Source organism: Aythya fuligula, chromosome 1, assembly GCF_009819795.1.
Source record: "Aythya fuligula isolate bAytFul2 chromosome 1, bAytFul2.pri, whole genome shotgun sequence".
NCBI classification, from domain to species: Eukaryota; Metazoa; Chordata; class Aves; order Anseriformes; family Anatidae; genus Aythya; species Aythya fuligula.
In genome coordinates this window covers 171,563,688-171,590,933 of record NC_045559.1, presented here as the reverse complement: position 1 = coordinate 171,590,933, position 27,246 = coordinate 171,563,688, and the positions used below count along the sequence as shown (strand labels likewise).

The following is a 27,246-nucleotide window of genomic DNA, read 5'->3' as shown; positions in this document are numbered from 1 at the left end:
AACTGCATAGAAACAGAAGCAGCAACAGACTCAGTTTAAAGGAAGAGTCAGAAACGTGACCTTCTCTTCTGCAAGCTTTCCGACAATGGCAGAAGAGGTTCTTGGCTTTTTTACAGCCCTAGACTAAGGAAATGAAAAATAAAGCATAGGCTCCAGTGCCTTCATAAGTATATTGATTCCTCCCCAACTTTGCCACTGGAGAGAAGAAACTTCTGATGATTCAAAGGGGAAGAAAAAAAAAGGAAGAAAGAAAGAACAAAAAGCATTTACATGTAGTGCAAGTATAAGTTTAAAGAGGACTCTAATGTATCCCTCTTATGGAGTCTCCTATATTGGAGTAGGAAATGCCTGCTTAATCCAAAACCTAATATCTGCATTTCTACTAAATGTTAGTCTTAATCCCTAAAATGGCTCCAGAGATTGCCGTTGTTTTTAATGGTATGTCATTTTAAGTTTCAATCATTTTTTATGTATTTGTTTAGAAATTTTACTGCTACAATATAAATGGCAAATATTATGAGAATAAGGGTAAATAATGTCTGTACATTTTTTGTTCCAAGAGTTCTGTTCATTTTGACTATTTTTCTCTCTCTCAAATATTGCTTTTTTTTTTTTTTTTTTTTTTTTTCTCCCCAGGGGCTTTATATAAACCTCAGTTTCCCAAATTAGTAGCCTTTCAGCACCTATCTCCATAGGTTGCACTTCTAAGTAAAATTTTCAGAAAGAATAATTGCTTCTGCTAAACTTTTTGTTCTTTTGGAGCTTAGTACTAATACTTCGTATAAATGAACAGTTACTGCTGCATTCTGTGCCCTTGGGTTACCAACAAGTGCATGATCTACACCTCCATGCTTCAGAAGATTTAGCACCTTTGAGATCTTGTTAGAATATGTCTTGTGACTATTAGTTGTTGTTTTTTAATTAATATACACTCAGATCAGTTATACTTTTTTTTTGCACTACAGACATCTAATTCCCTGAACATCCTACAGTGTGAGACCTGATGGGGTTTTGCTGTATCTCAGCTTTTAATGTGGCCTCTGCAGATATATCACACATTGTTTTTCAGGCTATTTTTTTTTTTTTTTTTCAGCAGAACATGCCTGTATTTTTATAATTCTCTGTATCAGTTTCCAATACAAATTTGACAAATATTCTTGAGGGAACATTTACTCTCAATAATTTACCCAGATTTGTGTTCTACTGCCAGAATACAATCGCAGCTAAAAACCAAGCTCCATTATCAGTTCACATCTCCTTTCCTGTGGACTTCTGGTCAATTTCTGTCACAACTAGTTCCTCATGCATGGAATTTCTTTTTTTTTTTTTTTTTTTTCTTTTTTTTTTTTTTTTAAGAGGTATAAAACAAAATTAGATCTAACTATCCAAGCTTGTCATGAGCTTACTGTTTACTGTCCACAAACTATTAGTAAATGCTGACTAGACAACTATATATGGTCCCAAAGCTGTTTCTACTCATTGTTATTTAACTTAAGAGAAAAAGTTGTGGTTCTTAGTTACGGAACATATTTATCCTGCTTTGTCTTCATGGCTACTGTGGTCCTGGAGAATAAATCTCAATAGCAAAAACGTTACCTCAGGAATTCTTTTGGTGAAGAGGATCCATCTGAGAACCAGTGAAGGCAGTCAGGGGACAACTAGAAAGTTATCATCACTAGGGAGAAATTGAGATGAAGGGAGCACATGAAATTCTGAAAGGGGGAACTCCCTAGAAAGCCCTTACATAAAATAATTGTTAGATACTAATATACTCTTAGGATTTCTTCATACATAGTATTATAACATCTTTTGCCTACTTCACAGTAAATTTCATTGCAAAAGACATACCTACGTAAACCTATAAAATCCAGAAATAATCCTACTGTTGTCCAGAACTTGTGGTTTGGGGGAAAATAGCCCCACAAACATATTTTTTTAAAAAACCAAACAGATTACAAACACATTAAAAAACACTGATGATGTTTTAGTTGTTATGGAACTGAAGCAGATCTTTATAATCTGCAACATTTTCAGTCCATCACTCCTCTTCGAGGGAAGGAATACTATTAAGAACTATTGATTCTCCTTTCTCAATGAGATAAAATTAATAAAATTGAAGCCTTCTGAACTTGATCTTCAGAGGGGAAATAGGGCCTTTGGGGGTACCTATTAATATAGGTAGTTCAGTTGTTTTATTTCAAAAGCAAGCATTTTACCTGATGGAATCAGAATTTTAATTACTTTATTACATTTATGGTTTTCGTTGTTTATACTGTCAGTGCTGTCCACGGTGCCTTTTTGTTTTCCAAACAGTACATAAGTTGTGAAATACGAATGTTTTCATTAGTTAGCAGAGTAATAAAGTAAACGTTTAAAGAATCAAAACCTAAAGCACTCCTCTCAAGTCTGTGAAAAGTGGACTTCTTTTTTCCCCAAACAAATAAACAGTATAAAAGCTCTGCAAAAAGAAATGATGCAAAATTGGCTGCAGATTAAGTATAACTATCTAAATAACTGAAACATGGTTTTAAAACCAGTTAGCTGTGATAGAAGTGAAACTGAGTAACAACACTGAAAACAAACTAAGCATCAGATTTCCAATCTAGAATGTTAAGATCATTTTGGCATCACTTCATTGCTTTTGCATAGGAAAGGGCATCCTTTGTAAATAATCACTGATTAGAGTGGCTTGTAACTTAAATAGTATTCAAAGTAAGACACAATGAGGATGCCACAATGATGGAGTTCTCAATTACGTTACAATAAATTTAGCTTGTGTTATCACAGTTATAGGATTCTTTACACTGTGATAAGATCAAAATAATTGATTGGTATGCTTTCTACTGAGAATCTGAACAGCACAAGAAAGTATGTATCTGAATTTTAATGGTATGCAGACAAGTGGCATTTACATAAAGATCCCCCTTTCACTGGTTATTTACCTTTGGAATGATACTATGGGATAGTTTGAACTGGCTTCACAAAAGGAAGTAAAGCAATGTTATTGACAAAGCATCTCATGATGAATACCACTTGGTATCCCAGGCAGTTTTTAGAGGGCAGATTTTATTACCATAAATTTCAAAATATCAAATATCATCATTGCTTGAATGTTCAAAATTTTTACTGGATTGCATATACTTTTCAAGTTAGGATGGAGCTGAGAGGAAAATCTGGAACTCATTTTTATTATGTGAACTTCAGACTTAGCCTCTTATAACAGTGAACCATTTAAGCTGTGATAATTAGGCCACATAAGCATCGCTATCTAAAATGTAAAGTAGAGATGCAGAATTTTAATAAACTATAATTTACAAGGATTTGGATCTGACATTAGGTTAAGCTTCAAGTCTCAAAAAAAAATATTTTTAAGAGAATAAGTCAAGCAATTCCACATAAATAACAAAAAAATATGGTCTTATTAGCAGAGGTTCAAATCTGTATTATAAAGCCTACCTTTCTTTTTCAGCAAATTCATAAAATACTGGATATATTTTACTATTTAGAATATATTAGTATAAATATTTATAATTGACATATAAAAAACATGAAATCTTTATGAAAGCTTATCAGACACTATCTGTATTTATGTAATTTTAGAAAATGACCATATCAGTGCTGAACTTGGCATAACAGTACTTCAAAGGCAGTTTCATGCAGAGGTATGGATGACAGCATATAAGCTATCATCTAGATGCCTAAGTTGTCACACGTATACCAAAGGCAAAAAAAAGGCTAAGGAAGATGATTAGAGTTCATGAGAAGGCTAGCATATTTTCGGACCACCTCAGTTCCCATGTTTGCATTAAGTGTCAATTACTACTGGTGAAATTATTGTATTCACTCAGAAGGGAAATAATATTATTTTCCTGAAGATAAAAATTAAAAGTTACCTTAAATTTGGGATCATCTTCCTTTTGGGTTAATATGATCTATGTAGTGCTAGACAAACCTGGTGTAATACATATAGTGTGCTATATGCAACTTACTGACTCAACTAACATAAGGTAGATAAAATTCATATTTCTCTCTCTCTCTAAAATATTTTTTTTTTCTTTCCTGAATGCAAAAAAGTCAGTAATATCCCCCAAACACCTATTTTTTTATGGTTACTTATACAAGATATTAATCCTCATGAAGGTTGACATTGACAACAAAACCCTACCCTTCAAATTACTTTTAAAAGCAGATGAAAGCTGAAGAAATCCAAAGGAAGGGACTTCAGGAACAAAGGAGAATCTAGAACAGGTTAAATGTCTGTGTTGTAAACAAGACCAGTGGTTAACAGAGCAAGGTTAGGATGATGATATAAATCCAGTTTAAGCACTGGATAGCAGTGCAGACCTTGAAAGTTATGGGCACAATTTGAAAGCAGGAGCTCCAGAACTGTAAACAAGTCACTAATTAATGGTCATTGGAAAAAACATAACCTCAAGCTGGGGAAAGACTGCTCTGACATGTGAGAAAAGAAGCAGCAAAGCAAGGAAAATAATCCAGATGAAGGTAGTACTGTGGCCTGGGAGAGTAATAACACCTGAAGGATTTTACATCATGTAATCTAGGGATAAGAGAACAAGGATTGGGAACTGTCTAGAAACTAAGTGATCGTATTAGAGGCTAAGATCTCTAACTGGAAGTTGGGAGGGGAAGAGAAGAGAAGATAGAATAGAAGAAAAATATACCCACTTCAATTCTAGCTTCCCTTGCTAAAGAGGTCTTGAGTTTGGTCATGTAATCTTGTCAACTATCAATGGTATCATTACTATCTATACAAAATCAAATCCATGGGTTTTTATACTTACATAAAATTTAGGGCACAAATGTTAAAGACTGACTGCTTGAATATGTATTGATAGTGATTGATAGTAATAACTTATTTGTAGTGATAATGAAAAATAATGTCTAAGTTATTAGCATAACCAGAGCCATTAATGATTGTCAGACTAATTATTATTATTATTATTTTTAAATTTTAACAGAAACAGTTAAGAAAGTCAGAACTGGCATATAACTAAATGATACACAGGTACCCCTAACCTTTCTGTCATTTTCAGTTAAAAAGTAATGTTATTGAAAAATAAAGAGTGGAGATGCAGAGTATACTGTGATCCATTCAATGAAAAAGATACCTTGAAGAATTGGCCAATACATCATACATACTATCCTCTATAGAATATATATATTATATTGAGCAATATAATATATAATATATATACATTATAATATACATACTATATAGTGTGTATATATAGTATAAATTATATATAGTGTGTACATAGTATATATATCTAGTATGTTTATTATGTATATTATATATATCATGTATATATATATATTTTCTTTATGCATCTATTTATATCCAAGAAAATATTTTCTGAAAGGGTGACATTAAGAAGTTTTGATTGGCTTCATTCGCACAATGTTTGAAACAATGTACCTACAAATCCAATATCTGATCTAGAATCACTGTAAAGAGACAATATGAAGCAAAAAATAAGTTACTCAACATTGTCATGTCACCTTCCAGATGAGAATGTTTGAGTGTTTTGACAGGGGGAGAACCTGGTTATATGTTTGCCAGCAGGTCACATGTAAAGATTTTGTGAATGATTTACGGAGAAGACTTAGTCTTTCAACAAACTATCTATAGCTAGGAAAAGAGAAGAAAAAGTAGTAATTTTTTTTTGAAAGCCTATGCTACTTTTCTTAGTAAGCATGGTTGTAATAAGAATACCAAAGTAAAAACAAAAATACAACCTCTTCCCTCCAAGCTCCCACTTTGCACATTGTTGCTGTATTAGCTGACAAATATATGTACGAAAAGTGCTTTCCACTCCAAGAATTTGGATTTTCTAATAGACTTCTAAATTAACAATTCAATGTAAAAAGCAAAAGAAACCTTACAAAGAACTCTGCAGAACAACAACACAGCAACGGCCAATTTAGTGACTATCAGATCAAATACACTTACAGCTTCAGGTGACCTTAATATCATCTTTTACTATCTTCTGCTGTTTAGTGGAGGGACCTTAAGCAGTTGCTAACAAGGCCAAGAAATCTCTTTCTGTATGTTTATATGCTCTAATAAAAACAAAACCAAACAACAAGAACAACAAAAACTACTAACAGACAAAGCAGCTATTTACTCAATGTCTTAGCTGATTTCTGGATGATAAATAGATAGTTCAAAGCCACATTAGTTGAAGCAGTAGGTTTAGCTACCATAGGGATATATATATATGTGTGTGTGTGTGTGTATACATGTATATATATATATATATACATATATATGTACATATGTATATATATACACACACACACATATATATACGCATATATACATGTGTGTGTGTGTGTATATTTATATATGTATATATATACACAAGGGCATATGGCTCAGAAGTCTGTAACATTAGCATCTGTTTTACAGAAGCAGGAAAATAGGAAGAACAGGACTGGGGAGGAACTTTAGTTTACCCAAAAGGACTATCAATTATACATCCAAAGCAGTACCAGTCATTCATACAGCATGTCTGATAGATAAATATCCACTTCCAACTGCACATGAATACAGACATCAGTTTTACGCTTTTTCTAGTCTTCTGGACTATCTTCTGTGAGCTTTACAAAGATTGTCACTGAAAATTTCCTGACTGGTCTTGATTTTACTTCTAAAGAATTAAAACTTCTGTGTTCTGAGGACAGCCTCTTGGTTTCCATCTTAACATAAAGCTTTAATCTCACACCTCAAGCCACATGTCTACTCTAGATATTAGTGAAACGTGAAAGAGACAGATAATCATTTATGCCAAAGGTGCCAACCAGGGTTTGAGTGGGAAACTGTTAACAAGATCTGCTCAGAAAAAAAAAAATAAATAAATAAATATGAAAGTATCTCATGATAATTTACAAAGTCATATACCATTCTGAATGATTCTAGAAACTCAGTCTAAGGTAAAATATAGCAGTATAGAGACTCATCAGACATCTTCTTTAGTAACAGAGAATTCACAGTGTCTGTGGTCTCTTGGTACAAAAACAACACAGCATAAATGAATAACTTTAAAAATGCATGACAGAGGTTTCTTTGAAGGTGTTTCAACAGGGACCTGCTGAAATAACAATTGACATACTCAAAGAAGAATCCATAGTACTTCAGGAAGGGCTTATTCTCATATAAGAACAAAAATGAATATGTAACCCTGGTTAAAAGAAATAAAATGACTTTATGCTTTGGAGAGTGTCTGTTCTCAGGTAACATAAGAGATTCTCAGCATAACTGAATTTATACTTGGTCGCACAAGATTCAATATGTTCTAATGGAAAAATATTAAGCAACATTATGAGTTCTAAAATACCTTGAGGAAATCAGATAAGCTAGAGAAGCTTGTTAACAAACCAAAATGTAAGAATCTCTTTGACATAAACTTTAACCATTGAAAAGCGATGATTTATTCTGTCTTTTCTCCATAGCACATTTAGATTTAATAAATAGCAGCCTTGCTTCCAGTAAAATGCTGGATAAAATGAGTTGTTTTCTACATTACTCACCTGTTTTCATTTCTAACAAACGCTTTTTCTTTTGTTGCCTCTCTTGTTTTTCTTTTTCTGCTTTCTCCTTAGCTATTTTAGCACGCCTCTGTTTTTCTTCTGCTTCTCTCCTTCTCATATTATCCTTTACCGCTTGCTGTGGAAAAAATAAAAAGGGTTCCATTAAAACTGAAGTCTTACCAAAAAGAAAGTTGAATCTTAAAAACAAAAACACAGCTTAAAAATCACATCTAACTAACCTTAATTTATAGCCAAATATTTTGTATTCCACATATAGCACATTTTATTCAGAAAAGTAAGCAAATTCAGAACAAAGACGTTAGAAGCATACTAATTAGCCCCAAATAGGGATTACAAATTCAGTTTAAGAATACACATTAATGCAGGAAGAAGTCAAAATATCTAAACAACCTGTTTTACTTGTAGTTCTAAAACAGTTTCAACATTTATTCTTACTCATGTTGCTCCTACGCAAAAAAAAAAAAAAAAAAAAAAACAACAACAAAAAAAGAAAACAAACACAAAATTGCTTCTGTGACTTAGCAGTGTATTTTTCTTATCTACATATGCATTATTTCAGTGGGTTTATAAGTTCTTGTTTTCTGGTTAATAGCCATACAATGCTGTTTATTTTGAATCATGAATAAGCACTCCAAATGTTCTAATAATGCCATAATAGAACTGAGAGTTTCAGAGACTTTAATTATGCCATTAAGAAAAAAAAAGTACCAAATGCAACAATTTTTAAAAAAGCATTTTTAAGATACCCTTTTCGTGATTTTAATGGCAGCCCCATACACTGGTAAATTCTCAGTGAATTACTGTGGCTTACATCAGTGCAACATTGCTGGTATACACATGTGCTGAAATCTTCCTAAATTCTTCACCTGTTTTTTGTTTCTGGACAGCTCAATGTGCTCTAGATTTGGTGGTCACAGAGTATAAATGTTAGCTTTTGTGAAGTACACTCCAGCATTAGCTATGAACCTGAAATCTATGTCTCCAGATTTAAACATTTTCATGAACTGAAAACTCAAAAAGCATCCTAAGTAGATGAAATTGTATTTAAATTGTCAACTTCGCTTGACAACAAGAATGACATAGCTTCACCTTCCCATACATACCAGTGACTTAAGTAGTCTTTTTGTTTTGGACTTTAAGTTTAAACGTCTTTTGAGCTAAGTTTCCAAGATGCCAAACACCTTCCATTTCTGTCAGTAATCAAAACCAATGCTAAACAATTCTGAAAATCAAACCTCAGGTGTCTCACGCTAGGCATCTCAAAAATCTTTTCAAAGAAGACTCAAACCTGAGCAGCTACTCAATATTTTGTTTAGTGTCATTGAATGATAAGTGGTTTCATGCCTTATCTACACACCCTTTTCATATAGCCTTCAAACTGTGCTCTGCAAGACAGAATTATTAATTTTCCTCAAGGTTTCTCCTATCATGCTCATCAATAATATCTAACCGTTTCAAAGCATTAATGAATCTATCTTTATAACACTGCTGTGAAGTAGGAGGTCAGTATCAGTGCTAGTTTTACAGACAAAGAAAAGTATGGGAAAATAGAGATACAGAGAAATAGAGCACAACCATTACTTTGTGTCTCCAATTCAAGACGAACCTGAGCATTTAGCATTCTTATTCCACAGCATTTAAATGGGAGTTGTGGCTTAAACATTACAAATTAAATTAACACAACAATTTCATAACATTTAGCGTTTTTGAAATCGGACTCCTGTGTTTCAAATTAGGAACTGAGCAAGTTAGGAAAACATAATCAATGTCCATATTTGAAAAATCAGGTGCACAGAATCATAGAATAATTTAGGTTGGAAAAGACCCTTAAGATCATCAAGTCCAACCATCACCTTAACCTACCAGGTTTCATTGCTAAACCTTGTTCCTCAGTGCCACATCTACACATCTCTTAAATACCTCCAGGGAAGGTGACTCCACCACTTCCCTGGGAAGCCTGTTCCTACGCTTGACCACCCTCTCCGTGAAGAAATTCTTCCTATTATCCAATCTAAATCTCCCCGGCACAACTTGAGGCCATCTCCTTGCATCCTATCACTTGTCACCTGAGAAAAGTGACCCTTCTTCATTCTAATCTTCTTTCAGGTCATTGTAGAGGGTGACAAGGTCTCCCCTCAGCTGCCTCCTCTACAGACTAAACAACCCCCATTCCCTTGTATGTCTTTCTTTCTACTCCTTGCACCAGAGCTTTGTTGCTCTTCTCTGCCAATCAACACAATCTGTTCTTACTGTCGCCCCCCAACTTTAACAGTCTGAATATAGTTATAAATATCCAAGATAGTGATCCCCACTCATCCTAAACAAGAACTCTAAAAAAAAAAAAAAAAAGTATTTCAAACCTTCCTAAAGTTGTTTGGGTATTTTAAAATGAGGGATATACCAGTCTTGAGTATGTATTCTGAAGCATATCATTAAGTTAATCATTCTTCTTCCAGAACAACTATACTGACTACAGTACAAGAACTTCCAATATTTTTTAGAAATTTGAAATTTGCCAAGAAGACTGCTTATAGCCATATATAATAATATAGTCTCAAATATATATATATATATAATAAGCCTCAAATGTTTAAAGAAATACTCTGGTGAGAAATTCCTACTTCACTTTTCAGAAAAGACTTCTGGTAAAACTCTGAAATCATACTTTGGTAGAACAAAAATAATAATAAAAAACAAACCTACATTAAGATTAAAGAACACCTAGTATTAATATTTATAAACACAATGAAAATGTGTTTAGACTCAAAAAATACCTAAAGAAAAAATCAATTTCCAAAAAACTTAATGCTTTTATAATGAGTATTTGTGAATGTTTGCGTATCTGTTTGTATATAATGCTTGCAGATTGATGTCCTGTGATAGATGACTGAACCAATCTCAGTGTCTATGACTATTTCAGATAACTCTAATGCAAAAGTCCCCTAACTGACAGTGACTTTGAATTATGCTTTTAACAGCATTCTGAGCTTTACACAGAAAAAAGCCATCTAACAATAGCCTAATGTCTGTTTCTCAAACATAATACAAACACTAAAAGTAATAAAATCATTCTTAGCTACCTATCCCCAAAAGATCACACTTTTAGAAGGCAAAAGAAGTAAGCATTTCAAATGTATAAAAAATAAAACCCTAGATAATCTATTGTCAGATAAATTAAGTGTCCTTAGAAACAGACTGAGTTTGAGGAAATATGCTATATTTTAAACCAGGATAAGGAGATTTGATTTTGCTTAGCAGGGAACCTGATTACGTATGTAAACCTTAACACTGATCAAGTGCTGCAGGCAGAAAAAAAGATAAATAAAGTCTTGGATGTGGATTTCATATGGGAGAAGCATGCATAGAATGTCTGTTAAAAGGTTTATTTTTAAATAAATAACAAGCATCCTTTAAAAAGAAAACACAGATGTATTTAAGAAAGATGGACTTCCAGATTTTCCCCCGTCTGGATGTACGTCTACATGTACAAGGTTCTGTATTAAATTACATTAATTGCTATTAAGAATTTCCATTTCTATCAAAAAGAAACAATACACAAATTATAATTCAAAATCTCCTTCTCCTAACTTTGTAGAGTTTAGTATGCGCAAAGTAAAATTTCTTTTACAAGCATCATATGCTATCAAAGAGAAAGAAAACTATTTTTAGTTTGTTCAATAATGTTTGTACAAAAATAATTTCTAAGAAATGTTAGGGATTAAATAAACAGACGGTACCATGAACATCGTCCTGAAGTTGTTTAAGTCAGTTAAGAACTCCTCCACAGAAACTTTCTTCAGATCGATGGCATAATATCCCATCACGTTCTGATACAACTTTTCCATGTTCTCATGCATCCGTGAGAGTTTCTGAAAATCTTCTTTGGCATGAACTAGAAAGCTGTACGCTGCTGTTAAGGCTGCAAGAGTTCTCAGTAAATCCTGTCAAATCCACAGTTTTTCACTTAACATAGATCTGTGTTTCATATACGTTTTTCATTTGCAATAAATAAAGTGTCAAGATAATTCCTTCCATGTCATATACACCTCCTGCTTACATTAGCGCTCTAAATAAATTAGGGTGTTTTCATCAATTTTTCTCTGCCACTTTTTATTTAACGATTATCCTGCTAGCAGGTAATTTAATATGAAATGTATGGGACCAGTCTAACTTCAAGCACTTTTTTTTCTTTTTCTCGCTTAACGTAAAGGTTTAGGTATATAACTAAGTAACAACATTATTACATTTACCCTCCAAAAAATCTTCCAAACCAACCAAATAATAATACAAATAATAATAATTCTACCTTAGATGAATCTAAAAATATAGTTTCCAAGCCTGTTGGAAGAAGCTACTCAAGTGAATTCTCTTTCTCTCTCTTTCCCTAGTCCTCCAGAAACTAATCTGAAGTTTCGTTTAAAAACAAATGTACGATTTTTTGTAAGGTCAAACACATAATTTTGGTTTAGGTAAATTAGAGCCTCAGAACATATTTTTAAAATATACTCATGTTAAAATAAAGAAATTATTTAATTTGATTAGAACTAGTATCTAACTTCACTGAAACATATGCCATTTTGCCTCATACATAAAAGCAAGATGGTATTTAGGTAGATATCAATAACTAACCTGAATATTTTATCATATCAAGAAACACTAATCCTGACTTAAAATAGAGTAAAACCAGAAATTTTAATAAACAATAATATTAAAAATATAAAATAAAATAAAAACATGAAAGATAAAAACCTCATCCTAACAGCTTTCTAAAATGTACCAACAGCAATGCATCCATTTTTATTTCTGGTGTTTAGGTATAGCAGGTATTTATGCTTTCCAAGACTATTTGCAATGTCAATACAATTTAATTAAATTAGGTGGAAAACAACAGAACTATTCCTACAAGAGATAAGCAATTTATAAAAAGCACCAAAATACTGCATAACATAAATGAAATCAAATAAAAAACAAACACATTTATTCAAGACGTGATTATATAGTTGACAAAGTAGAAACTCAAAGAAGAAATAGTGTGTGTAGGCATTTCCTTATGTAGGACAATTTCATAAAGTGTTAGCTTCATAAAGTTAGCTGACATACCATTAGGCTAAATAAATATGTATGTTCCCTTATTTTCAAGCTTCAGGGAAGCATGTATAAGACAAGAAATGACAATTTTACCCTTTTCTCCCATTGCCCCTATCAATTATTGTAAAAGAGAATTTATTGTGTATGCGTAAGCCCAGCTTAAACATCTCTATGCTAACACATGTAGTACGGGGAATACACAAGAGGAGTTAGAGATGTGTGCAGGCCTGCAGGGCTGTGACCCCATTGGCATTATGGAGACGTGGTGGGATGGCTCCCATGACTGGAGTGTTAGTATGGAAGGATACAGGCTCTTCAGGAAGGACAGGCAGGGGAAGTGAGGAGGGGATATTACCCTCTTATGTCAATGAGCATCTGGAATGCATGGAGCTCTGCCTGGGGATGGATTTGGAGCTGACAGAGAGCCAACAGGTCAGGATTAAGGGACAGGTGACATTATAGTGGGGTCTGTTACACACCACCTGATCAGGAAGAACAAGTGGATGAGGTCCTCTATAGATAAATAGAAGCAACCTCACATTCACAGGCCCTGATCCTCATGGGGATCTTCAACCACCCAAATATCTGTTGCAGGGACAGTAAAGCAAGGCACAGGCAATCCAGCAGGTTCCTGGAATGCATTGATGATAACTTCCTTCTCCAAGTGATAGAGGGGCCAATGAGGAGAGGTGCTGTGCTGGACCTCATTCTCACCAACAAGGAAGGGCTGGTGGGGAATATGAAGCTAAAGGGCAGCCTTAACATGATTGATCATGAAATGGGTGACCATGTAATGGTGCAGTTTAGCATACCGAGGGCAGCCAGGAAGGAGCACAGCAAGCTTGCCACTCTGGACTTTGGGAGAGCAGACTTTGGCCTCTTCAGGGATCTGCTTCATGGAATACCACAGGACAAATCCCTGGAGGGAGGAGGGTCCAAAGGAAGCTGGTTAATATTCAAGGATCACCTCCTCCAAGCTCAGGAGTGATGCATGCCAACAAAGAGGTCCAGAGAAGGGCCATGAAGATGATCAGAAGGCTAGAACACCTCTTCTTTGTGGACAGGCTGAGAGAGTTGGGGTTGCTCAGCCTGGAGAAGAGAAGGCTCCGGGGAGACCTCATTGCAGCCTTCTAGTACCTGAAGGGAAGCTACAAGAGATCTGGAGAGGGACTGCTTACCATGAAATTAGTGAAAGGACAAAGAGCAATGGTTTTAAACTAAAAGAGGGTAGATTTAGATAAGACATAGGAAGAAATTCTTTACTCAGATGGTGGTGAGGCACTAGAACGGGTTGCCCAAAAAAGCTGTGGATGCCCCATCCCTGGAGGTTGGAGGTGTCCCTGCCTATGGCAGGGGGTTGGAACTGGGTGATCTTTAAGATCCCTTCCAAGTGAAACCGTTCTGTGATTCCGTGTCTATAAAGTATACAACTAATAGCTTTCTTTTCATGATTTAGAATTTATGCCAGAAAATCACGTGATATTGTTCTCAGGCACAATATTCAAATTAGTCACTATGATGGCTACTAGCTGGGTCTCTAAGGGCCAGAGTAGTCTGATAAATATCAACTTTGTTTTGCTTTCAGTAGGTATAGATGCCATACATCAAGCAGGCCAGTATGTTTCTTTAATCTTCTAGGAAGGTAAAAAATCATACCCCCCAAAAAAAGTTAAAATTATCAATAAAAGGCATAACTTCATGTTATAAATGAATGATATGTCACTATACGCTAACAAGGAAACTTTGAGAAGAAATTTTTGTGACTAAAGTTACAGCTGTGCTAACAGAGTCACAGAATGGTTTGGGTTGGAAGGGACCCTTAAGGATCATCTACTTCTAACCCCCTCCCATGGACAGGGACACCTTCTACTACAGTCCATATAAAGTGCTTAATCTATTAAATTATTAAAACTGACTCCCCTTGAATATGTGATGCACAATTTTAAACTCAAAATACAGCATTTGAGAAAGATGTGCTACTGTGCAGTATTTCAACCCCTGACAAAATGAATTCTGAGATTTTTATTTTCCATTTGGTATGTTACGGGATACCCTAAGCTCTTCGCATTCTACAGAGACTATGCTTCAATTTAGGTATTTTTAATAAGCCCTCTTCCTTTTTTCCTTAAATACAGCTTTTGTTAGCCAGCACTAGCTAAACTGGAGACAACAGGGAATACCACTGAGCACAGCAATCCCAACTGTAATTATTATGAACAGGTTGATATATATGCATTATCAGCTACACAATTCATTGGCTTTGCATGAATGAAGACAGAAGTACAGCAGAGCTGCAACACAGGTGGGAGGAAAAGGAAATCAAAAAGTTAGTTATTTGTTAACTTTCTGAAGTGGCTTCACTTCATGGACTGCCTTTTTTCACTCATGGGACTACAGATCATCATTCTGCTCATTAATAGTACAGGAAAACAACGAAGGGATGAAATGAGTAATATATGTGGCAAAATTTCAAACTGCTGTATGTTTGTTCTTGCATATTCACGGCAGCTCTTCTCATGGTGGATTGCCTGTCTTAAGTTTATACTGATTTTAATATATTGTACTATGTAAAATACTAATATAGTGTATGGTATCAAGACACGTAAAAGTAGCTGTTACTCTACAGCAGATAATGAATGATGTTAAGCCTGCCAAACATTTCCTCATAAGACCCCATATGTGCTACATGTGATTTTTTCACAAACTAACCTATGCATTAGGTGTAGAAAATCCAACAAGGAATATGATTCTGCATAAGAACAAAAGATTAACAGGTGCTGCCTATATTTTATCAGAATTTCAAAATGGAACTAAGACTGCCACTACCTGCCACTGCTTGTTCAGCCTGGAGAAGAGGAGGCTCAGGGGTGACCTTATCGCTCTTTTTAGGTACCTCAAGGGAGGCTGTAGCGAGGTGGGGGTTGGCCTGTTCTCCCACGTGCCTGGTGACAGGACGAGGGGGAATGGGCTTAAGTTGAGCCAGGGGAGTTTTAGGTTAGATGTTAGGAAGAACTTCTTCACTGAAAGGGTTGTGAGGCACTGGAACAGGCTGCCCAGGGAAGTGGTGGAGTCACCATCCCTGGAAGTCTTCAAAAGACGTTTAGATGTAGAGCTTAGGGATATGGTTTAGTGGAGGGCTGTTAGCGTTAGGTTGGAGGTTGGACTCGATGACCTTGAGGTCTCTTCCAACCTAGGAAATTCTGTGATTCTGTGATACCCAGGCCAGCAATAGTCTCTATAAAAAACAAAGTAAACTTTTCAAAGGTTGGTGTAAGTAGACTGGTGTAAGTAGACTTTGAGGTCACTTCCCAGAATTTCAACTTTTTTAAAAACTAAAGGGTGTGAATTTTGCAGGGTTCAAGTTAGAATTTCCCACATGAAGTTCTTGGGAAAATATATGCAATTATCTGAAAAATACATGGCACAGAGACTTCAATTAATATAGATAGCAAGGTTCAACAGTAAAATTCCTTATCTGATTATAATAGTTCAAGAAATGCACACAAAGCTCTTTACAGGACAGAATGGTTGAGGCTGAAGATACCTCTGGATATCATCTAGTCCAACCTCTTCTGCTCAAAAAGCAGGATGAATTAGAACAGGCTGTTTAAGATCTTGTCCAAGAAGGCTCTGAGTATGTCTAAGGGTAGAGACTCCCAGTGTTCAATCACCCTTACAGTAAAATTTTCCTCCCATTTCTGTTTAAAAAAATGTCTGAATTTTCTTTTATGTCCATTGCTTCTTGTTCTCTCACTGGACACCACTGAAAATATTCTGCCTCTGTCATCTTGACTTCTTCCCTTCAGATATTTATATACATAGGTAATATCCTTGAGCTCTCTCGTCTCCAGGTTTTTGTGAAAGGTAGTTAAAAAGAAGGATGATTCTTACCTTCAATGAACTGTAGAATTCATCCAACACTAAACTCATAGAACAAGTCAGGTTACTGACAGGATGTTTCTTAATTCAGGACATCCTGAAAAGTCTCAAAGTCCTGCATCCATTCTACCGCAAACACAAATGTTTAGATTTTTAAATTAGTACCTTATGAAGGTTATTTGTCAAATAATACCTTTTCCTCGACTTACTCAATCCTTTTTATCTCTATAGTAAACATAATACTAAAAGAAATTGACATATATATATATAAAGCCATATATTCCTTTATATATATATATACACATATACATATATACACACACACAGGAATTATACACTTTAAGTTAAATTTAAATTGTTTGCCAAAACCCTCTCTCTCATTACCTGTCCACACAGTCAACATCCCATAGAGCAACATGCTATCCTTTTTCACCTAACCAGATCCTGTAATCTTTCAACGCCCCTAGGATGCCAGGATATCTTACAGGTTTTGGTTTGTTGACACTGCACAGTTCAAACTATGTGGCTGATTGGATAAGCAGCAGTTTACAGGCAGCGTGTAGTTTCTGCTTGGCAATTGAAATGGTTTTCTTCTTCCTCACTTGAATCAGGCTTTGATTTGGCTAAGTACTACTTCTTCCCTTAATAAATTAGCATAAGCAACAGGGAAGAGGAACAGGGAACTGATCAGAAAGAAAGGATTGTATTACCAGAAGAAAGGCATCAACCAACTTACTGTCTCTCAGGTATTAGTTCCATAAACTTTTGTGAAAATTGCTATCACAAATGCACTCAATGGTAGGCTACAACTTGTCAAATTTCTCAGTTGCTACTTAGAAAATCATGAGATGTGAGCTGGACTGATATAGAAGATGTAGACTAAACTACTTAATTAAGCTTTCAATATGTAATTTAAGCACTCTCCATAAAGGCACTAAATTTTCACTTTGAACATCCAAGTGTATTTTGTTCACTGTGATTTTTATTGAACATTACATTGAATGGATTTAATAGTCTAAATCAATATAATTTCAATATTCTTTGACTGTCCTAATTAAAGAAAACGAATGAACTACAATAATGACTATCATTTCTTTTCAGCTAGTATACATAAGATGACTGACAAACCAGCACAATTTAATGTATAAGGGAAACATTCATAATTATAGACTTGGTCAATAAAAGTGCATCAACTGTGCATCTATCTGACTTCCTAAAGAAACAAGAATGCTAATCAGTTCATTAGGGGCCTCTGGGTTGTGATATTTAGTGACAGGATGTAATAGCCTACTTGTCCATGGAGCCTAATTGTACTCAGGATGAAAAATTATTTCCAACAAAGCACCATCCTTCCTTTTTCAGATTTCCTGCTGATTTCTTTTTATGAGCTGCATGCCTTTCAAGACTTCACCATCATTCAGCTTTCCTTGTCATAGGAATAAAAGTAAAGACAGGTCCAGGCTTCATCATGCTGTGCAGGATTATCTAACCTTTACATCAAACCTTTTTTGCTTCGTAATTTATTGAAGCTCCTGTTTTTCCAAAAGTGAGCTTCTTTAATTAGTGTGTTCATAGACGTTACTAGAAACCGTATGAAACTTTACTGTTCTGAAATTACTGCCGTTCTACTGGGAGAGGTAGTAGGTGAGGGCAAACTATTCCTGTTCATGCCATTTTCTGTTCAAAATACTGTTTGAATAGTGTAATATAATGAAATATATAGTATGGCTGGTTTTACTTGTACTGATTTATTTTGAGTAAGATAAAATATTCATCTCACCTGTTTCTGACAGCAATCAATACCCAATGATTAGGGAAAACAAGAAGGAAATAGGGTAAGTATAGCATGGTAATTAAACTGATGTAGTATTTAGCTTCTGACAGTCTCCAGGTTAGTCATTTTCTGAGCTAAAGCTACCTCTGGGCTACTGTGTTTTAGAGCTCTAAACATACTGTCTTTAGTTAACTATCTAAGCCTTATATGAAATTATTATCATTGTCTACAACATCTTGAAAGTAAATGCTACAGTTTAATCATTTGCTGAGAAAACTCTTCTGTTCGTATGTTCTACCCTTCTGGACAGTATTTTACATTGGTTATTTATAAATATGTATAATAATTAATAATTATGTTCCTAGCTTTATTACATTTTTTATTTATTTAAATTACAAGTTTTTTTTGCTGCCCAGGGAGATGGTGGAGTCACCATTCCTGGCAGTATTTAAGAGATGTGTGGATGTAACACTTAGGGACATGATTTAGCGATGGACATATTAGGTTGATGGTTGGACTTGATGATCTTTTCCAACCTAAATGATTCTATGGCTCTATGATTATAACCACATCTCTAAAGGCAGCTGTATATTAATTTATCTGTTTCTTCAAACCCTAGTCCTCAGCTTAAAAATGTAAAAGGTTATAGGATATTTTAAATGCCAGAATCATAATGTTTTTAGATTAAGAGGAGTCTAACCTTTTTCACAGATTTAATTTCTTAATAAACTTCATAGACCACACATCATTTTCTTAACCAAGCACAGACAGACTAGCTTTATTTCTGAGAATGCTGTCATGGATATGTTTCCCTTTAACCTCCTAGTAATACTTTGCCTCTTGGCTTTCAAAACCACTCTCCAAGTTCTCTTCTACACTATTGGCTTCTTCAGATACAAAACTTATGTTTCACCCTACAGAGACACCATGCTGGTGGGTTGCAACAAATCTCTCAAAACCACATTGAGCTGGAAAAGAAAGGCACTGACAGCAACAACAACAAAAAACAGAACTATTTCACCAACAAAATACATGACCTTACAAAAATTAGTAATAACACTGAAAGGTTACTGATACCTCAGAGAGTCCAGAGAAGGCCTAAAGCCAAGTTGTATACACTTTGGTTGTAGCTAGTCTACTGAAGAGGGAATTGGCCCTATGCAGCAATGACAAAAGCTAGTATATCCACTTGGCCTCAGGGCCTCTTGCCATCTTTTATTTAAGAGTATTAGATTAATCAAAAGCAACGAATAACTGTCTCCCAAGTCCTCCTATACATAGCAAAGTAGTCTTCCAGTTAGGTAATAACCTAACTATACCTACTAAGGAAATCTGAACTTGTCTCTCTATGTCTGCCAATATTTTTGCTTCCAGCATGTTCTTTGTGCCAAGCATATATGGCCAACACCTAGTAGGGAGGTTTAAGTTAAAGATAAATTTTCTTGTAGAATGACCTTCCTGTCACAAGGTTTCTTATGAGAGAAACAGGCAGTTAAGTTGGCCGTAGGGTTTGGAATAAATAGTGAGAAGAGGAATTTTGACAAAAATAAAACCAGAAACCTGTTTTCATAAGCTATGAATCTCATTTCAGCAATACGAGAAATTTTGTTTTCATGGTTGCATGTACAAAATCATTCTCAATGGTAATGCATACACTGCCAAACAAACAAACTCAAGGTGATGTACATACTTCTCTAATATATTCTTATGAGAAAAATCAATTAAAGTCAAGTGCTTAACAGTCCTATTTTAACTACTTTTCACTAAGACACTTATACACAGAATAAGACCTGACAGCATTTTTCCCCTCATTCTATTCATTACAGATGAATAGTTTAATTAGGCTGTTCATGTATTTAGTTTTTGAGAGAAGAGAGTTATATTTTTTCAGAAATAAATGCTACAGACTAGATAAAAGCTAGGCAAAGACATTTAAAGTAGTGCAGTTAAACTACTTCTGTGTGTGTTTTTTTTTTTAAGGAATACTCCAAAGGATATAGACATTTTTGCTACAAACTTATCGTGCTTATCTTCAGCAACTGGAAAAGTCTGCAAATCCTTCTCAAGCTGTTGGAGTTGCCTCTCCATATGCTTCAGGCTCTTCTCCAGGTTTTCTGCTGAGACTAAAATACAGTACATTAACTCTGTTAACACCTTAAGTGAGAAACATTGTTTGTAAAATATGCAAGATAAACCCTTATCCAAATCAGCATACATTTTAAATTCTGAAATAAAAGCAGACTGACCAAATTACAAGATGAGGGTAGCCACTTTCCAATGCTCTGTTCTCCTCGCTTACACAGTTGCCTCATTCTGATTAGATGAATGCTGTTTGAATGCTGAATTTTGTTTTATTCTTATGCTTAAGATATAGTACTGCTACTAACAGTCTGTTTTAAGTAACCTGAGATATACATATGCCAGTCTGTCTCTTCTGATTAACTAGAGGGAAAGTTTTGAAATGACTCCAAGTACCACAGAGCTTTCCTAAATCTCATTCTGTTAAAACAGAAAAAATACCAACATTTGTATGGTAGGTCATGAAGAAAATAAGACTCTCAACAACAGAGAAAATGGGGTCATTAAACACCTGTGTTTGAAACTGAAAACTCAACTTCTTTGTTTGATAGCACAATACCTAATAAGAAACACAACAAAATCTACCAGAGCCAAAGTGCTTTTCAAGGTAGAGGGAAGTACAGACACTGAGGTGAGCCAGAGCAACGTAGCGCTTAGGAGAATGAAAAGAGCAGAGAGAAAACATGAGGGATTTATAGCAGGATGCAGAAAAACTGTAAACTTTCTTTATCAGAAAAAGAGAAATTCAACTTCCAAACACTTGAAGGAATGCATGGAAGTTGAACACTTGACCTGTAAATAGTTGTTTAAAATATCAAGACCATAATGGTAAGATCAGGGTAACTCCTGTTAGCATGTATTCCAGCCTGGACTTACAGTATTGAAGTCAGTTAAAACTTATTTCCTGTCTGTTTATGAAGTAAAATTAACACTTCAACATGTTCCATTGAAAAAAATATTTAGAGAAGAACATACTTTGAATTTTAGTCCAATGGCACACCTTACTTTTTTTTTCCATCATTTGTTCCGTTCACAATACCCTGTACCTATAAACATAAAGTTACCTTCATCTACAAAAACACTGGATAAAGCTTTTGACCCTATGAAGGCAGTAAGATCTGCAATGGATCCATGATTTCCTCCTGAGTAGCATTATGTGATAGAAAATGAGATACACTCACTGCACACATCTTTCTCTCAGAGAAGTCTGACAAGGGTCCCCAAATGACTGGATTAAAATGTTGCATAGCAACTACAATTCCATTCATAACAGAAAGGTTAACACAAGTATAAAATGATCAATGATCACCTGTGAAAATGCTAATGCAGCCTAAAAAAAGCCATTTCTATACAATCATCATTCTTAAAAAGAATAAGGGAATATAAATGTATGTTCACATTATAATTTATAACTCAATTCAGTTTATAATCATAATTTAAAGAATCCGCTGTTTACTCTAACTCACTGCTTTCCAACAGTATGTCAGACATGGCAGATTTTCACTCAGTGATTGGCAAACCCCAATCATCACCAGATAGGTCATTTAGCTAGTTAAGAAACTGTTTCAGAAACAGAGCTAAAATTAGAAGGTGCCAATGCTAACTACAGATGTGTTTCGGTCTTCACAGGTTTCAGAAACCAACCTGTTTTTAATATAAAGTCATATTTTTGCTGGCAAAAGAAGCCTTTGGGAGTGGGCACACATAACTTTAAGACACAAATTTACTTAGAAAGCTCCTAAGAAACACAGAATATATATCTTGTGCTTAATATTAACTACCAAAATCAGATAGTTAATATGTTAATATTCACAAAATAGCTTGTCTTGCCTTAAAATGAGTTCATAGCAGAAAATTAAGTTAACATACGTAATATGAGAATGATAAAACCCAGCAAATACACAGGTTTAAAAAAAATATGCAGGTAGCTGCTGAGAAAGAGTCACTTGCTTTTTGCCAGATTAATAAAAAGGATCTCAGTGCCTAGAGCTGATTAACAGGCTGTATTATAACTCGGTGACAAAGCACTGAGATTTTCAAATTCTTGCTTTCAGCAAAGCCATTTTTTATTTTGTTTCCTTTAGTTCTTTTGACCTTGAACAGATATGTATTTGATCAAGAATTTTACATCTCTGCCTCATTCTGTAGCTGGTTGTTCTTTTTCTCTCTGTCATGATTTTAAGTCGTTCCTCAGTATAAACATTCAGCATTCCTGTCATTTCAGCAATGCACATCTACTAGATATATTTTTCTCTAAGACTATACTTCTGTTGATAGTCTCACATAGAGGCTAGCTTGCAACATATTGGTATGAGTTTGGAATTATTGTCTTAGCAACTTTAAATTAAGTGAAAATAGTTGAAACAATGAAACTATAAGTCTAATCAGCCCTTGAAAAAAGATCCCATGAAATACTTACTGGCATTCACCCATGCCCTCTAGAAAATAAGGTAAAAAATCTGAAGTGACATAGAAGAATGGAAGAAGAGGAATGTGGGCTGGGGGGAACAAACTTTTACCCCTAATCCTGAGAGGATTCATATATAAACCCAAGCAAATCTGAAGTGAACAACTGATATAATATGTTTGGAAACTAAGTGAAAGATGAGGGGTTTGAATATTAGTGAGCCCACAAAAGCAAGTTGCTTGATGAAATACAATGCATGCGTGGCTGAAGAATATCTCATTTATACCCTCTGAACTCTCTTATCCTTGTCAAAAAAATTAAAGACAGTAATTAGACTTCCTCACTTTCTGCTTTTCAGGGTTGAAACAACTTTATTCTTAATGTTACCTCTCTTGATTCAGGTTTCCTAATACCATGACTATTCCAGAAGCCTCTGTACCTGCATCTGTATTAAAACCTCTCTACGTACCATTTCAGGCTCACCAGCCCTTTTAATGTTTGCATTTCTATTCCTGCTGGAAATACCTTATCTGATTATCTTCAGGTAAAATATCCTTTTTTCTTGACCAGAGCTCTTATTACAGTATCAAGATGCATGATCTTGTACTTCATACTATCGACTTTCATTTCTTTTACTCTACATCCTCAGGACCATTCAGTAATGACAATCTAATCTTCCTCTCCACTGACAATACTGCCTAACTGTATGTCAGATATGTTTGTTGCTTCGATACCGCAATTTTATTTTGTTGCCATGTTCCTTTTAGACAGCATTGTACATTTCTTTCACTTTTTATTCTAATGAACGATTTTCCATTTTACATTATATCAAGTGATTTTCTGAAGTCAAGATAGATTTCATGTGTCCAGAAAAAAAAAAAAAAAAGTCAAAGCTAGCAAATTAGTCTATTACTTTTTCTATTCATTTTCATTTTATGCCATTCTGATTAACCTCCACGTTTGATTATTCTTTCCTCCAAAAACTTTCATATCATTAAGGTCAGATAAAGAGATGTGTAATTGCCTAAAATCAATCCTTTCTGCTCAGTTTCTTAGATGTTCTGTAATCATACAACACTATTGTAGCCACAGTAAAACTTGGTAAAAATCGTACTTATTGAACTTTTAGTTCCATATTTCAGTTATCTCAGAATGCAGAAATGGAAAATGGTATTTACAACACGAGTATATGGAACTCTTATTTTCTTTAAACAAATTTCTATGGAAACCCTTTCCTCTCCCCCACCTCCAGATCATTATTCTTGCTTAAAACTAAAGCAATATTTCTTCTAGTTTTGTGACAACACCCCTTTCATCTCTAATCCTAGAAATAACTCTTTAAAGCAAAGCAGTACTACTTGTGTTCTCTTTCATTTATATTGCTGCAAACCTTCAGTTACTTTTTGCAACATATATTTCAGCTGGTGTTTTAGAAATCCCAAATGCTGCCCAACCTCTATGACAGTTTTCTTGGTCACCATCCCCATACCAATACAATCATCTTCTCGCCTACGGCTGTTTAGCTTTTTTTGTGCTATTCTGGCCACTACATTCTGAGGTGGAGAGAGTGACAGTGACATGCTGGTCTCTGGCCTGATGTGGAAAACTATACCATGCAAAAAAAGATTCTGACAATGTTTGAACTTCACGGATACCAGAGAGTGGACAAAGCCCACTGAGTGATTCTGTAAAATTGTCAATACACTATTAATGTAGTATTTGTTTAGTATCATCGAATGACAAAATATAGCCTTAAAAAAAAAAAAGCAAAACAAAGCAAACAAGAAAAACCTTCATTGTCAGATGGTCTAGAGCACTAACACAGAAATAGTATGTAAACACAGAGGCAAAGTATTAGGAGGTTTCTGTAAACACCAGCTACAGTTAGTGGAAAGAGCTCAGCTATAGTCTCAGCTATCCATTAACTGCAATAAAATGTAGTTGGATATATTCACTCAAGGTCACAGATGAAGACTAAAAATACAGCATGTATGCTTTATTGTTCCCAAGATGACCTCCTTCTCTTGCCTTCTACAGACATAGTCTTCTTTTCTTGACTTTTCTTTTTTTAAATAGGTGCTATACATTACTCTTGTGGATTTTTTTTTCCCAAAGCTCTGATAATGGCATTGCCTCTCAAACCTGAGGACTTTCTCTTCTGTAGGCACAGCAGCCTCCAGCTGCACACATGAAAGCAAAAGCTCCCTAAGCAGGATTTAATTAATTTTCTCCTGTTTTGAATTCAAATATAAGCACAGTAGTGTAGCATAACTGGTAAACAATGTATAGACGCTTTTGTACCCAGGTTCCTAGTAACAATGGTACTATTATCTCTAGGAATAGACCTCAGACCTTATACTAGCTGAGCCCTATAGTAACTCCACAAGATCCCTGGTCTGCTGTCTTGAGAACTTTACGTGCAAAAAGAAGCTTGGTACCACGTCTATTTTTATGATGCACAGTTTAAGCTCAAAACATGAAAATATGGGCAAAAGTTGAAAACTGATTCCCCCAAGTGATGAATAATTGACCAGCAGTGAATTGTCTATCATTGGATTGCTGTTGAAAGGAAGAAGCAGCTGCTAACCAAGGGGAAAAAATGGCCAAGCAGCAAGATATGACACCTGCCACAGCACAGGAAAATAATATCCCTGTGTTGCACAGTACACATGTGGATAATTTGGAGGAGGGAGAGAAAGACAACACACGCATCAGTTTTGGTTTCCTTCACTGAAGAGCTTTTGAGCCTCATCACCTCACCCCTTGGGAACCAAGACCATGAAGTACTGTGCTGACTGCAGGGTATATATATTCTCAGCTAATTTGGGATATCATTGTTAGTAACTGCTTTCACCATGCAGTAATATTGATTTATAATAATTAAGAATGAACCATTAGCATGAAATGTTAATAAATATCAGTCCAGTAAAGTTTTAAACTTTAAAACTGATCATATTTATCAGTCTTCTAAACAATCCCAACACTGAAATCTCTAATCTTAAAATAGCTGTACAAGTAGAGAGACACACACATATAGATGCACTTACAACACTTGCTTATTAAAATTAAACTTTCTCATCTTCAAGAGTCTAAACATCTTCACAATTTATTCATATCCAATTCTTTTCTATAACATTGCCCTTTCTGCCATTTTAATGCTTCTCTTGCAAACTATTTCTGCATAACTTACTTGATGTTTTTAATTTGTCTTCTAGCAGATATCTACCCTTTTCATTATTCCAGTACATAAATAATACTCTATTTGTCTAAATCTCACTACTGCTTAATACTCTTTTTACTCGAGTCTCTCTCTCTCTCTTTTTTTTTTTTCCCCCCAGAAAAGCCAACAAAAATAATTTTCAGATTACAGACATGGGAAAAAAAAAAAAAAAAAAAAAAAAAAAAAACCAGACCTCTCTTGGTAACAAGTCTTCCAGTTATTTTGCATGGTCATCATTTGTGAAAACTACCATTTAAGGCAGATGAACATCCCAAATATAACTGTAAGTAAACTGGAAAATAAACCTTGCATTTAAAAAGGGCACCTTTCTCTCAAAATAAAATAAAATAAAAATTAAGATAAGGTGTTCAGCATATTAGTTACAAATATTGTTCAAATAAAGCTCTGAATGGATGACTATTTCACATCTGAGTCTGCTATGAGAACTTACATAATTGTGCAACCTGCAAAACAGGAATCATCTGTTGATTTTGGTACTGATTGAGTGTAATGGAGTACGGAGTAACTCATGAAGTTTGTACTGTTTTCTGAACATACAAAAAAGCCATCCAACAAACAGTAATCCTGGTTACCCTGTGAATGTGCTACTTAAAATAAGAAAATAAGATAAAACAAAAAGCCCAAGCAATCAAGCAATACATAATTGAATTTTTTTTTTCATACTACTTAGAAATTTGCCGTAAACTTTTCAAAATTCTGTAATAAGAAAAATGTTCTTTTTGACATATAAATTGTGCTTAGCACATACATTAATATTGCTCTCTCAAGCTGTCCTAATGTTTTTAAATGTTGGAGGTGGGAGTGTTGTGCATTTTAATGAACCTAGATTAAACTTCACTCTCAGACTTGGTCTCTTTGTGCCATAGATGGGGATCAGAAAAAGCAAATACTAGACAGAAGCAGTGATTCACAGAATCAAGGATTGGTTGAGGTTGGAAGGGACCTCTGGAGGTCATCTGGTCCAATCTCCTGATTCAGCAGGGACACCTACAGCAGGTTGGCCAGGACCATGTCCAGACAGCTTTCAAGATCTCTGTGGAGGAAGAGTTCACGTGTCTGGGCAACCTGTGCCTTTGCCCCACCAGTGAGTATGCTGGGGATGGGCAAGGAACTGGGAGGGAACACAATCAGGCCAGCTGACCCCAACTGATTGTTCCATACTGTACAGCGTTGTGCTCAGCAATAAAAGCTGGGGGGAAAGAAGCA

The 27,246-nt window shown here is 35.0% G+C and overlaps 1 protein-coding gene across 1 annotated transcript in view; it reads right to left on the bottom strand.

Moving 5' to 3' along the window:
• The window catches only part of DIAPH3 (diaphanous related formin 3), a 234,576-nt gene that overhangs the window by 70,450 nt on the left and 136,880 nt on the right, over positions 1–27,246 (bottom strand). The window contains exons 24-26 of the mRNA XM_032208227.1: positions 20,312–20,436; positions 11,310–11,474; positions 7,552–7,687 (exon numbers count right to left, since the gene is read on the bottom strand). Coding sequence (XP_032064118.1) covers positions 7,552–7,687; positions 11,310–11,474; positions 20,312–20,436 — 426 coding nt within the window. The remainder of the gene's footprint in view (positions 1–7,551; positions 7,688–11,309; positions 11,475–20,311; positions 20,437–27,246) is intronic.